At 32.6% G+C, this 15183-nt stretch overlaps 1 protein-coding gene across 1 annotated transcript; it reads right to left on the bottom strand.

Annotated features, from left to right (window-relative positions):
* Positions 1 to 616: 616 nt before the first annotated feature.
* LOC133705146 (probable protein phosphatase 2C 80) lies at positions 617 to 1492 on the bottom strand. The gene has a single exon (XM_062130296.1). It carries the CDS (start codon positions 1490 to 1492, stop codon positions 617 to 619), a length of 876 nt encoding a protein of 291 aa, XP_061986280.1.
* Between the last annotated feature and the right edge of the window lie 13691 nt (positions 1493 to 15183).

Here is a 15183-nt window from a genome sequence, read left to right as displayed (position 1 = left end):
GGGTAGCACAGATTGAAGAAAGAATGATCGAGTCTAAGAAAGTAGTAGTGAAAAATAAGAACCAAACACTCCTAGTCCAATTCTGGAATATGCTCTGGTTAGCAGAAATATAATTAAACTGGGCCGGCCCTGGAGTTGATTAAGCAATCAATTTGTCAAAGAGGAAGAAAGGTGAACCTGCGTTCGTAATGGTGCTTCAAGAACAAGCATGCGTGTGTGATCTAGGTGCACAGAATTCTATCATGACACAAAGCACTTCAAACTAGAAAGTTTTTCCACCCTCTCAGGTTTTAACTGTGTATATTCATTCTCAATTGGCAAATTAAAATGGAAAGAATTTGATCGTGCCCTTCAAAGAATTGATCAGTTCGACCACATAGATGATTTCTCAAAGAGCCTTTAAAGGAGGGCAAATACATTAAACAATGGTGATGATCCTGTACCTGACTGCATCACTGATTGATGTTTACTTAAAATCTTTGATGTAGCAAAGAATCAGTGAATTTAGTCAAGTCTAAAGAAGAAACGGAAAAAACAAAGATACTAGCTTTAATTTTTACAGTTGCAGATCAGGGACTACAAAACTAATTTGTCTCGTGTCATGAATGAATGCGTGTTACTCCTCCTCCTCCTCCTGGCTAACCCTAGGCTGTTCCAACTCAATCATAGCAACAATGACAGTAATGTCATCAGTTTTGCCTCCAACGTGCTCGATTCCTTCAGACTCAGCAGCAATTGCAAAGGGAGAGTCATATTCTTCGCTGGTTGAATTCATGGATGCAACAGTTGCGATGGTCCATGCAAGGTCCTGAGGCCAAGGTCTACCTTCAGATTCTTGAAGAATTTCCTCAATCTCAGAGCCAAAAAGATTATCAAACACTCCATCAGAACCAGCAACCACAATGTCCCCCTGCTCTACATCAAATTCACCAAGAGAAACCGAAACCGGGCGCTTACCCTCCCCAACCCAATTCCCCAAGGAAAAAGGACAGTTGAAATAATTCTGCTGTGTTGGTGACCTGTAAACAAGCCTTTTCCCTCTAAAAACCATGAAACCGCTGTCACCCACATTGGCATAACACAAATGGTCTCCTTTAAGGCTAACAACACAGGCAGTGGATGATCCTATAGCAGCGGTCTTGGAATGCGCTTTTAACAATATCTTCTTTAGATCAACAGCCCCACCAGGCTTTAAGGATCGAAGAGAAGTAAGATAATTGGACATGAGTTCTCTGGCAAAAATCCCAGAATCAATACCCTTTTTAGCCCAACCACCAACACCATCAGCCACTCCAAAGGTTTGTCTTTCTTGGCAAATAAAATGGGCGTCTTGGCCTAGACTTTCTGGGTTCGACTCGATATCTTTAGGAAAGTAACAGGTTCCCATATTCATCCTCAACTTCTCACCGCTTTCATCATCATCAGAAACCGAAACCGTGGCTTGAAAATTTGACTGGCTTCGCACAGCTATTCTTCTCTTTTTGATAATCATGTCGTCTGTTGCCTAAAGAAATATAACTTTGATGGAGTTCGATCTCAGGGTTTATCAATTTATAAAAAGAAAGTTACTAATTCCTTACTGAATTCGGAAGCAATAAACAGAGGGATCTGAGAGGAAAACAATCTAAGCAGCAGCGTTAGGGTTTGTTTGGAAAGAAAAATTGATTACGCGTTATTTCAGTCAGAAGTAGCAATACATACATATATATATATATATACATATATATATATATAGTGTAAAGTGGCAAGGCGAGGAGGATCGGAACTTTCCTTTCCTTGCCGAGGTCGGAGAAATCGACGCCATCCTTCAAATTTTCCTTTGGTCTTAAAAGAGGATCAGGGAACTTTCTAAGAAGCCCAGTTTTTGTATTCAAGCGAAGTCCAAACTGGTCGCACGAGTGTGATACACGTGCTCTATTAACTATATATAAAAAGTTTAGTTTTAAATTGCAAGTGAATTTAAGAATAAAAAAATATATTTTGATTAAAAAAAGAAAAGAAATATTCCAACAAAATTATTGAGACTTCTTAATTTTTTTTTAAGAAAAAAATCATTGTCCTTTAAATCTTTTAAATTCTTTTATATTTTAATAGTTTTTCATATTTTTCTCACAAGGACTGTCATCATTATTATAATATTTTTAAATTCTTTTATCAACAAAGTCATCACTTTAAATCCAAATAAAATATATTTATTTTATGTAAATAGTTAAGATGCATGATATGAACACAAACTTTATCCAAGAACCTATTAACGAAATATAGAGTGCGACAATTGTAGCTTCGGTTATTTCAAAGCATTCTTTTAATTATATATGATGTTAATAAAAATCAATAATAGGAATAAAAAAACATGTTATTAATCATTTTCTGTTAAATATTCTTTTTGAATGTTGGTAAATTGTCAAACTAAATAATATAAATTTTATGAATCTTTTCGTCTAAAAAGTTCAAATAATGTAAGATTACGACAAAAATTCTCTTATAAAAAAATCAAGGATCCCACGTATTAAAATGTCATTACATTACTTTTGTATTTTAGTTTTATTCATTTGACTTATTTTTAAGTATTTTATTTCGTCTCTAATTTGAGGTAGAAAAACAATCACCATATTTTGATGTTACAAAAAAAAGTTATTATATCTTGTTATTTACAAATTTCATTTTATGATAAAAGTTTTAATAAGATGTTTTTTTATCTTTAAATTGCATGGAAAAAAATAGATTGAATTTCGGGAAGCTTTTTCTGTTTCAGGTTGATTTTTCTTAATTTATGGACCATTTTTTGTTTTATTTAAAGGCATAAACGGGTTTATTTAGTCTTTATAGTATTTTTTAGGTGTTTTTGATCTAAAAATAGCTTTAAATAGATTTTTCGAGTGTTGAACACCCCAAGTCTGACTTTTCGACGATCATTGATCAAGGAAAACTAGGCAAAGCAAGCAACACATCAATTAGCAATGAAAGGCAAAAAAATAATTTCACTATGGGAGTGCATGCATAGAGATTTTCCTAAACATTTTAGAGTTTTGTATAATATCACTATTCATTGAGTCATTTTTCTTTTGTAGATTCATTAAAATTTTAGTTTTTTCGCTTTGATTATTAAACTTATTTTTTAATTGTTTTGTCCCTTAAAAATTATATTATGGTGGTTTTATATTTTGTGATTTGTTATGGTTTACATGTCTTGCATATGCGAAATGCTACAAAATAATCCCAACTTTAAATGAAATATCGATTTTACAAATTAGAATTTTAAGTTATTATTAAAAAAGTTGAAAAAACAGAACAAAAATTAACATAAACAATTTTTTTAATATGCATGGTTCAAAAAAAGTCGGAAATTTCAATTTGATCTCTTAATTTTTATATTTTTTAATATTTGGTCCCTGTATGTTTTAGAATTTTATATTTTAGTCATAAATTTTATTTTTTATGTTTTAGTCCTTGGATGGTGAGATATAAGAGAGTGGCTAGAAAAGAGAGAGAGAGAGAGAGAGAGAGAGAGAGAGAGAGTTTGATCGATCACATTCCAGCTACAAAAAAAAACCGAATTTAATGTCAACAAGTTTGTCTTAAAGAGAATAATTGAATAAAAGTGATTGTTCCCTTTAAATATGTTAGAAAAAAAAAAGATTGAGACTACTTAATTTTTTGATTTAGATTGATTTTTTTACGCCAATCATGCTTGAATTGATTTTGTGACTACTATTTTCATGTTTGAAAACATCCAGTATATGAATATTTTTACAAGTAACTAGGAGGATTTGATGAGCTATAGCTTTCCTTGCATTAAGGCACCAAGTAATGCATGCAACACACATAGAAAGTTGCATATGAAAACTGTCAAACTTGTCTGCAGTCAGGGGCAGGAAAAATTTTTTCTAGCCTCCATTGAGTTCATTTTTAGTATTTTTATAAGACACCACACAAATCACAGTATTTTGACCCTCTTAATTTAGTTTTTGATTCCGCCCCTATCTGCAGTGCACCGATGTATCATGAACAATATAAAGTTATAACAAACAAGAAGGTGAGAACAATAACATGTCCAGATCACAAATTATTACCTTCACATCTTCAATTCTTTTGCCTGCACAATATCCCGGAGCGAAAACAAAGCTTAGGTTGTCTGCAATCACATTTCCCTGACATATTCCTGTGTCCTGAAAAATTTGTTGCACTGCTACTTTCTAGGTTTGGTGCTCTATTTCTTTCAGGATTCCTAGAGATTGCTTTCTTATGCTTTCTCATTGATCGAAGAGGGATGGAGAAATGGAGTGAGTGAGGTGGTCTGGCAAGAAAAGTAGATTAAATTATAAATGCATGAGGTCCTCGCTTCTGTGTGCTGGTTTATCTCGCATTCAATATTGTGTTTTGTATTGCGGTAATTGTTGTGATTATGGTTTGAAAAAAATTATTTTATAAAGGTTGATTTGGTATTTATGTATGTTTGGTTAAAATTGAAATTGAAATTGAGGTTGAATAAAAAGTAGTTTAATGTGTTTGGTTAATAATGCCTTTTAAATTGAGGTTATAAAATAAATTGAGGTTATATATATATATATATATATATATATATATATATATATATATATATTGTAGATTTAATTACTACTATTATATCATGAAATAAATAATACTTTATATAAAATATTTTTTATTATTCCATTAAACCATCTACAATTTCATTACGTATAAAATTCATCCGACAAGAACTACAATTTCCATAATTTTTTAAGCGTGCAATAAAATTATATAAAACATTATTAAGAATAAAATTGATATTACAGTGCGAGTGAATTTAATTCACTTTGAACTAGTTTTTTTTAAAAAAAACTGTACAAAAAATAAACACGGGAAAAAACTGTTCACGTGAATAGTACGAGTGAATTAAATTTCACTTGCACTGTTCATTGTTTTAAATGAACAATGCAATTCACTCGACTATTCACGTGAGTGAATTGCACTGTTCACTAAAACACTGAACAATGAAGAGGAAAAGCAGCTTGGAGCTGCTTCGGCAAATCCTATGTTTTGAATGCAATTTATAATGGACCCCACTAAAAATAAATTATGTTTCTAATGTAACCAAATATTTGTTTTGTTGTGGTTGCTTCAAACGCAGAAGTAACCATGTAAACAAACAAACTCTATTATTTGGGGATTGATCCAATGATTATATGTAAGTTCTTTCTCTTTTGTCAACAGGTGCAATTCATGCTAATTCCTGCTTTATTTCATTTGATTGTTTTGGATTTTGCATACAACTGCTTTAGGAAATAGGGTCACCTTACACAATTTACTAATTCAACTTTTTATTAAGTTTTTGTTTGGTTATTTAAAACATATGAATCTGATAAATATGGCAGATCCAAGATCTGAACTTGTAAGTCAACCAAGTATAAAGTGATGTGAGTCTGATATGTTTACTAGACCCAAGACGCTTAGATTTGACAGTCAGCCAAGCTCAAGATGACGTGGGTCTGGCACACTTTCCAGACCCAAGACACTTGGACTTTCAAGGAACGTGGGTTTGGCACGCCTGCGAGACCCAAGGCGCTTGAACTTGACAATCATCCAAGTCCAAGGAAAGTGGGTTTAACACGCATACTTGGATTTAACAGTCAGCTATATCCAAGACACTTGGACTTTACAGTCAGCCACGTCCAAGCACACATGCCAGACCCAAGACGCTTGGACTTAGTAGTCAGCCATGTCTAAAATACTTGGACTTTGTAGTCAGCCAAGTCCAAGTTAATTTGGGTATGACACACATGCTGGACCTAAGACGTTTGAACTTGACAGTTAGCCAAATCTAAGATGACATAGGTCTGGAAAACATACAAGATCCAAGACACTTGGACGTGGCAATCCGCCAGGTCCAAGGTGACGACCATCCCTTGGCATGTCTAGGGGAATGATCGATCTCTCTTGGATCTAAACCTCAAGGAAAAACTCAGTTTCTACAGGCTTAACTATATTTGACGTCTTAAACTCTAAATCTCTCTATATCTTTTTAGTTGTATAAAAGTCATTCAAGGACCCACCATATTCCCATTAAACATTAATATAGATATAAGAGATATTTATCCCTCATTAAATGCTATTAGAGTAATTACATTGCATACCCTCAATTTCATAAAAAGACAGGGTTATAAATACACCACGAGATATTTAGAACAAAAATTTGCAATCACCAATTCTCTACATCATTTATATCTCCAGAGCATTTTTTTCTATAATATTCTTGTTTTTTTTTCTCTCTTTACTATTAGAGGATTTTTAAATCCCCTTGATTGGACTTGTTTTATTATAGGTATTCCAAACCTTCGTAGTGAATTTAAAGTTCTTTAGATTAACAAGAAATCCAAATACTTTAACGTATTAACCACTATCCTTAACACCAAATAACATTTTATTTTATATTCTTGAATTTTTGAACAACATCAACTATTAATCAAACAAGCTTTTAGTCATCTTTTCCACTTTTTTTTTAAAAAAAAATACGTTTCAAATGGTATATTTTAATAAAAATAGTTTCAATTTTTCAACAAATCTTTGGCCAACACAAGGTATACGGTGGAACACGTTTGATTTACAGCCTCTTTGTTTTTTTATTTTAAAATTTTTTTTAAGAAATTATTATTTTTTCCCTTTACTTCAAACATTCATTGACAAACATCTGCTAAACCATAACCTCAAAGAAACTTGTGATCCAGCAAAACAACAAAATATTTCTACCCTAAAAATAAAAAGAAAACGCAATTTCATCATTCCCCAGCAATAATCTGAATTAACTTTATCCAAATACACTCACAAACAGAAACAATTTCATCCAATCAAACTAATAAACATGCTATTTGGACCTGAAACAGAAAAGAAAGAAGAAAAAGGATCTATCAAACATCACCACCATCCCCAACAACTTTGAAATTGAGATTTAGTTAGCTGGTGCCAGTACACTCACAAACAAATCAATAACCATCCACTGATAAAAAAAGGAACAATTTTTAACATAGAGCATCACTATAATCACCAACCCATCAAGTAATCACTTACACCCTATAAAATCCATGAAATAATTAAACTTTTACATTTCAGGAAACAAAACACAAAATCCCATTTCAGTACGATAGAGAAAGAACAAAATAAAGTGTTTATGTTTTTACCTAGAAGAAAACTCTTCTTAAAATGACTAAGAGACTTTATCTTCTCGTTTAGGTCTCTTGTTGCAGAAATCTTAGAGAGATTTTGGCAAAAATGAAAAATAGGATTGAAAGAGAAGAGGTAGGCCATGGTTTCTCACTTCCATTAATAAATGAAGGACATGTAGTTCTACCCTAGAATCCCAGGTAGGCTAAGTGCCTTCTGCTTTAATTACAACAGCTACCAAAAGGAAGTTATAAATCTCTTTGAAAAGATAATTCGACAGTGTGTAATCAATATGACAAGGCGTCATATTTATAGGGAAGACAAGATAAACTAACCAGTTGATTCTCATAAGGTTTTTTAAGTCTTTTCATATGAAACACATAAAGACTCAGGAGACAACTGATGAACTAAGAGGATAATATAATGATATGTGAGTGGAACTTGCATCCATACCCAATATCCCTAGGCTTAGTAGACTTTTAGACCGAGATGACTTGAGTCTAGCATGCTTCGAAGCCCAATGCCTGGGCCGAGCCTAATGGGTGAGGGTCTAATGAACTGTCAGACCCAACGTTCTTGATGTCAGCTACATACTGAGTCCAAACGAACATGGATCTAAAGAGCTTCCAAACCCAACATCATTAGGTTTAACTACATACTGAGCTCAGGCAAACATGGATCTGACGAGCTACTTGTTGAGCCCAATCGAACATGGGTATGACAAGCTACCAAACACAACATCCTTCTTTTAATCTCATTTAAATGTCTTTTGATGCATTGAGTATATAGTGTTCACTAGCCATTTGACTCGTGCTTCGTTACATGCCCAATATTTGTTTTTCTAGAAAAAAGAATGAATATGCAAGCTCTTTCAACATGTTTTATAGTATATGTCAAAAAAAAAAAGTTGAAGGATGAAGTTAATAATAAAAACACTCAATTTTAAAAAAAATGACAAAAAAAGCTAATCAGGATTAATCTGTCAAACTCGTGATTTGGATCATACATCTCATTTAATTATACACTAACCAGGTGCATAAGATTTTTTTATATCAAACAATAATTGTTTTAAAAAAAATAAAAATAGGGGTTGCATATGAAACTAAAATAAAAAAACAACCTTAATTTTTTTAAAGATCGATAACAAAATGAGGCTTTTTTTCAAGTCAAATAAAAAAATCTTTAAAAACCAAACAAATGATGAAACAATGTATTTTTTAAAAAAATTCATGGGGTTAAAAACATATAAAATAAAATAAAATAAAAACAACAGGCCAAATGTATGGGCCTACCTATGTGCCTAGCCCAAAAAAAGCATGGCTCGTGTACAAGACCTATGAAAGAGGTCTGGCTTGCCCTTTACTTTTGCCAACAACGCGTCATCGACTCCTCTTTTTATAGGCAAATAACATGGCTTTTATCTCTTTTTTAAAAGCAAACAACACGTCTTCTGTCCTTTTATTTTTATTTTTTAAAAAAAGCAATAAATAATGTGTCATTTGTTGGCCTAGTTTCCCGTGACTAAGGGTCACTAGAAAATCAAGCCCTAGGTATTGTTTTCATAAATTTTAATTTTCAATCTATTTTTTATCCAAAACACTTAGAAAACACTTTAAAAACATTGATAAACCCTTTAATGATCTTAAAAAAATCATACAAAAACCTAAAATCAACTCGAAACAAAAAAATATTCTTGAGCTTAAATCTATTTTTTAGGCATTTTAAGATAAAAAAAAACACCTAAGTGAAATTTCCCTCATCGAATAAAACTATTTGACACCAAACTCAATTATTTTGGTGGCTAAGATTGATGTCAATGATGATATTCTCTCTCTATCACTGAAATCTGGTGACTTTCTCATTTTTCTCTAAAACCATGAATTTAAAAATAAAAAAATTAAAATTTTGGATTAAAATTGATTTTTTTATTAAATCTTGAAAATTGAAGGGACTCAGAATTTATAATTTAAAAAGTATGAGGTTTACAATGAATATTTAATCTAAAGTTAAAAAAATCATTCATTTTCTTCACTTTTTTCACGTTAATTCCCTATCTTTTAATCTTACCATTTTTCTAATAAATTAAGTTAAATTTGCCTATAACACGGTTATATAAAGGTTATATAAAGGGATATTAACCGTGAATAGGATCCATATTACAATTTTGAATAGTAAATCCTCCGTGTATTTATGTGTTTGTTGTTAATATAATTATAATAATATAATGATCTACGGTCCTCCTCCTTCCGATAACATATTCCGGCCACCCTTTGTTTGTTTCCAAAACGGAATATTTCCTAGCCATTAGCCCACATATGTTGGTTTGAAGTGACGAGTGCATATATATATGTTGGTCCTCGGCAGTCCTTTGATTTCCTTTACTTGGCCATGGGTACGGACTAGAACTGTGCTAACAAGAAAGCATCTCTCTTACTTGACTGGATCCATCATCTTAATCTTCTTTCATCAATGAGCCAATCCTTTTTATCTAAGCTGTGTTTTCAAAGCCTATCTGTCTCGCTTAGACTCGCTCTCCATTAAAGAGTTGGTCTCTCGTTTAGAATTTAACCTATATCCCTTATACACGTTCACCTTCCTTATGATACACCATGAATTTGCCCTTGACTCTTCTTTTCACTTTACTGTTTGTCTCCTTCTCCCACCTCATTCTTCATTCAAGTTTGGCCATGGAAAAGCTTGAAGGTTTTTTTAACTCTCTCTCTCTCTCTCTCTCTCTCTCTCTCTCTGAGTGTGATAGTAATTGTCATCTAAAATTGTTGGTTTCTTTTTCTTTATCTTTTTTTCAGATACCGGAAATACCAAAATGAAATCATCAAATCTTAAAGTCAAGGTCAGTAGAGGAAGTAACATATCTAATATTCTACTCTCATTTGTCCAAGTGAAATCATCAAAGCTTTAAATACTCGTTGTTTTTCTTATACTCTTTCTGGTGAATTTTCAGTCATTTGCAGATCAAGGCGATCGTGTTCAAAGGAAATACTTGCATGAAGTACATTCAGGGCCGAATCCTATCAGTAATTCCGTTCCTCCACAAAAGTGGAAAACAAGGATTCGGGGAAGTCCATAAATTCTTTCGTTTCATCATTTCTGTCAACTAGATTTGCAACATTATGGAAAAACATTAGCAGATCGTTTATTTATTTTTGCCTTTTTGACTTGCTATCATTACAGCAACAATCACCATCATCATCATTTGTTCTATCATTTGAATTGAGCTGATAAACAATAGTAATTCAAACGTTTTCAATATCCCAGCAACATATATAGTCGTGCTGTACTGTATTAATTTTGAAGCAATGATGCCAAAATAATGCATTGCTGTGCATCTTATAGGGTTGATTTAGTTACTAAGAAATGGCCAGCACTAATTTTACTTAATCTACTGTGTCGCGAAGTATTGTTTCTGACATGAAAAAACAAAACGAGGTATAGCAAAGCAATACAAGTACTCATGAGGTGGCCTACGTACAGACACAAATTAATCTCCAAAAAGAAAAGCTAAGAATACCATGCAGGCATGCACAGTCCTTACGAAATTGAGGATGGCATATTTAAGGTACACCAATAACGCATTGCAATGGCACTTCCCCATGCACAATGTTGACCAAAAACAATGTAGCTCAATCAACGTTCATGAAGTTTGCTTCATGTTCTCTGACGTTTGAGTTAATGTATGAAACGTTGAAAGTAAAAGGGTTACCTTTTTCTAGCTTTATTAAAAGCATGCTTAAAAGCATATTCTTCCACTATAGCTTGATTTAATTAAGGTGAAACTTGTTTGTATATGTGCATGAATGCAACTTAGTTTCAATCCAGAAATAATTGGGATCGATTCACTGTAGAAATTACTAATCTAATAACTTGGAGGAAAAGGAATTCTTTTCAAGACTTTTTCTAATTAATTTAAGAGTAAGACCTGATTTCACGCGTCCTTTGTAGATTTGCTCTATGGGAATTTTTCTTCTCTCTCTTTTTTTTTTAATTGGATAACCATTTTGCTAGGTATAGGATCTAAACACAGAGGGATGTGCATTTACAGTGGGTTATAAAAGCTTGAATGATTAGAAGACACAAGTAAAAACAGGAAGAGTAGTCTTCGGAGTTGAATATCTCAGCGTGCGTGTATATATATATATATCCCTTAGAGTGTTTCCTAGAAAGAGAGAAAAGGTTTGGAACTAAACACCCTTATTTAGCAGTGGAAAAGCCTAGACATTCAAATTCCCATTGATAAATAACATGTTACGACGCAAGAAAGGGTTTTGATTTAACTTAACAAAATTAAATGGATTCTTGTTTTTGGAAAATAAAATAAGACGTGTACAAGAGATCACATTTGTAGAAAAGCATGAGGCGATGTGTTTATCATTTGTTTCCCAAGTCTTTCAAAATGTCATCCGATAGCTTTTTCGTACAGATTTTTGTTGGCCCTCTAATCTTTCAAACAACTAAAAGAGAGGGAATATGAGCATTATGGGTGGCATTATTGTACAATTCTGAGAAAACAAAGCATATTATTCCCTTTGTTTGCTGTTTGCTTTTGGAAAAGAAGTCTAAAAAGCAATCCAAAAAGGGTGCTTAAAACCTGTTTTGATGAGAACTGTGGTCAAATGAGGCCGAGTATTTGTTCTTCTAGTAACCAGTTACTTTGCCCAAGGGGGTATTTTTTCACGTTGGGTAGCAGAGTGGTATTGAACGAGGGAAAGTGAAAGCAAGCATCAAACTAAGCAGATCAAAAGGGAAGGTGAATGCCAGTTCAATTTCATCACAAATGCGGTGAAAATAAAAAACCGATGGGGGCATTCAAAAAGCATAAAATCTGCATGCAAATCCCAAGAGACAAAGCAACATTAGCTGGGGACAATCCAAAAGGTCTTTAAGACTGGGTTTTCAGACTCTCCACAGACGCGCCCTAAATGAAGAATAGAAGATGCATGTTCTTATGTTCAAAACCATCATCGACATTGCTCTGCAAAATTAATAATTTTACACGTAGCTATAGACCAACCATCTTGCATGCACACAAATGCAAGTGGCTTTTCTAAAGCCAACAAACTCGACCACGTTGGTTAAGCATATAATTTACAAGCCAAAGACAAATAAAATAGAATCTGATTATGTATGTGTATATATAATTTTGATCAATTGAAATTAAACAAGTATACATACATAAAATAAGATTGGATAAAATTTCTATCTAAAATATTCTTTTAAAAGAATAAGACAACCCTATGATTTCTCTCTTGAATTTGATATATAGTAACATAATTTATTTGTGGAATCAAGTCAAGATTTTTGTTTTGTAAGAACTCGAATTTAGATATGTATCGTAAAGCGAGATTTAGTGATTTGATATTTTGAAAAGTACATTTGATTTGTCTTCAAAGTGTTGTTGAAGAACTCTCAAGGAGCGTTTAGACTTGATCCAACAGAATTTTATTTTTTATAGACTTCAAGTACAAATAGAGAAGGCTTGAGAACTTTTGAGAGAGTTTTCTTACTTGAAAAGTTTGTTTTAAATAAGATTTGTATCTCCAAGAGTTTTTTTTTCTCTTACTAGGTTAAGACCCTTTATTTATAAAGGATTATAGGGGTTTCCAAGTTATTTTTCAATACTACATTGCATGATTTTATTAGTTAATCTTTATTAATAGGATCTTGTTTTATGATAAGATATCTTGAATATCTCATTTCAAATGTCAACCTTTCATTGACCAAAACATATATGAAGATTTATTTATTTTTCTTGTTATTTATTTTAATTTTATTTTATCCATTCATGTAAAAATAAAATAAAAATAATGCATGGTATAATTTAATTGATAGAAAATTTTTATTTCTACATATACCACCTCCTTTAGACAAGTTTACTTATACTTAAAAATAAATGGGTACATCTCGAAAATATGGTTAAAAAAATTTAATAATTTGAACATATTTTTTAAAATAAAATATGATTTTATCATACTAAATTTTCACAATTATAAAATCAAATATCAAATAATAAAATGTAAAATTTGAAACAACAATACATGCATCCAAATAAAAGTTGTCGTGTCGTGTATAAATAATAACCAATAATTTTAACGGGCATTCGGGACTTTTTCCTTCACTGAGAATAGTTGTTGCGACATCTTGTTTTAAAGATTTCGTTGCCTCGAATACAATTTGCGTAATTCCAATGAATGGTGGGTGAGGTATAACCGATGAAAATCTTGACTCCCTTTTCCTCCATTGCCTTGGATTGCGTGCCTCCACTCACAATTCCTTTCTTTCCCTCGCTTTAAGAAAAACACAAGAAAAAGGAAATGGTGCTTCTTGAATTTTACAAGGAACAATAGCTAACAACGTCTGGCTGTCCTGTGCACATATTAGGAAACTTTTTTTTTTTTTTACACGAATTAGGCCTTTTTTTCTTCTCTTTTTGTTGATTTCCAGAATAGGTCAACCGACCTTTACCAATTTGGAACTGTGCCCTTTTGCTTTTACTGCGATTATACTTGCAACAGGAAATAAAATTTGACTTCCCCGTGTGCCCGTTTTAGTTTAGAAGAGGAAACGAATTTTTTCACATTTTGCCGACTTTGCTCACACAGAACCAGAAAAATTTATTGTTTTAGATGAGGAAAGGATCCTTGAGGTGGATGTAAGAGAGCATTACTGTCTGCAAAGCCTCCACCAGTCCTAGCAGGTATGCATGGCTCTTTTTCAAAAAAAATTTCTTTCTGATGAGTGTGTATTCTTTTTGCCAATTTCTCTTAGAATTACTTAAAAAAACAGCTTATTTGCACTAACAAATTTAGAATTTGGTGCCCCTGTTAACGATTTAGTGTTCCTTAACAAGCTCTCTTTGCGCTAATAACACCAATATTACCATCTTCTTGAACAGGATTTCTCAGAGGGAACCGAGGCAAGTCATACACACTTTTGCTCTTACCAGGCCAATAGAAGAAGATGCCATTCGATGCAGCAGATTCTCCCTATTGATTAACGTCCCATCAGGAGCTATTCTTTCACAAAGAGATTATTCATGCACAGTAGCTTTTTCTAATTCTATAGCAGTCTTCTATCTCTCACCGGTGACTCAAGCAGCAGTCGTGCACAACAACTTCTTCTAATTCTTTAGCAGTCTTCTATCTCTCACCGGTGACTCAAGCAGCAGTCGTGCACCACAACTTCTTCTAATTCTATAGCAGTCTTCTATCTCACGTCAGTGACTCAAGCAACGATTATTCGTAAAGACCAAGAGTTCCTACTGCCACACTAGTAATTCCATCAAAACACTTTGTCGAGACACTCATTTGCCTTCTCTTTTTCGATGCCATCTCATATTTCCCCTTAGAAGTCACTTCGACTATTCAAAGTTGAGTTATAAAATAAAATATTGTAATATCTGATGTACAACACAAATAAAATATTTATTTATTTGCTTTATTGTTTTTGTTAGAAGGTCAATTATAAAAATTCTTCCTTTTTCTTTAAATTTTTTTTTGTAATTGTGAACAAGTATAGTCAAACAAGTCTTCGTGCATATAAACATGTCATTGGTTCATTCACTAAAAAATAATCTTCTGAAAGTATTAAGCATTCAACTTCTTGATTATTAGAGACTTCTTATAAACTTTATGTTCATGATAGTTTATCTCAAGAAATTTTACAACTTTAGTTCTCCTTTCTAAATTCAACAACTTTTCCAGCTGATCTGCCATATTAGACTACCATAAACGTGCAGGAGATGCTACTTGCAAGATTACTTCCCAATATCTAATGTACTTGAGTATACTTCCAAGTATTGGGAATGGACAGAAGATATTTTGAAACACTACAAGCTTATCCTCGAGAGGGCACATATTCGAGACACTATTTTTGCATCCTTTTTTAATCATAATTGGCAAATAAATGTTAATGACTCTTCAAGATTGAGTAGATTTTTAATTCTTAGATGACTTGAGTATATGGTGTTTTTCTCTATAAGTATGTCTAAAGAATCAAATAAGGTTACTT

This window comes from Populus nigra, chromosome 1 (genome assembly GCF_951802175.1).
Source record: "Populus nigra chromosome 1, ddPopNigr1.1, whole genome shotgun sequence".
NCBI classification, from domain to species: Eukaryota; Viridiplantae; Streptophyta; class Magnoliopsida; order Malpighiales; family Salicaceae; genus Populus; species Populus nigra.
The sequence above is the reverse complement of the archived record's forward strand: the minus strand, read 5'-3'. Positions and strand labels throughout refer to the sequence as shown.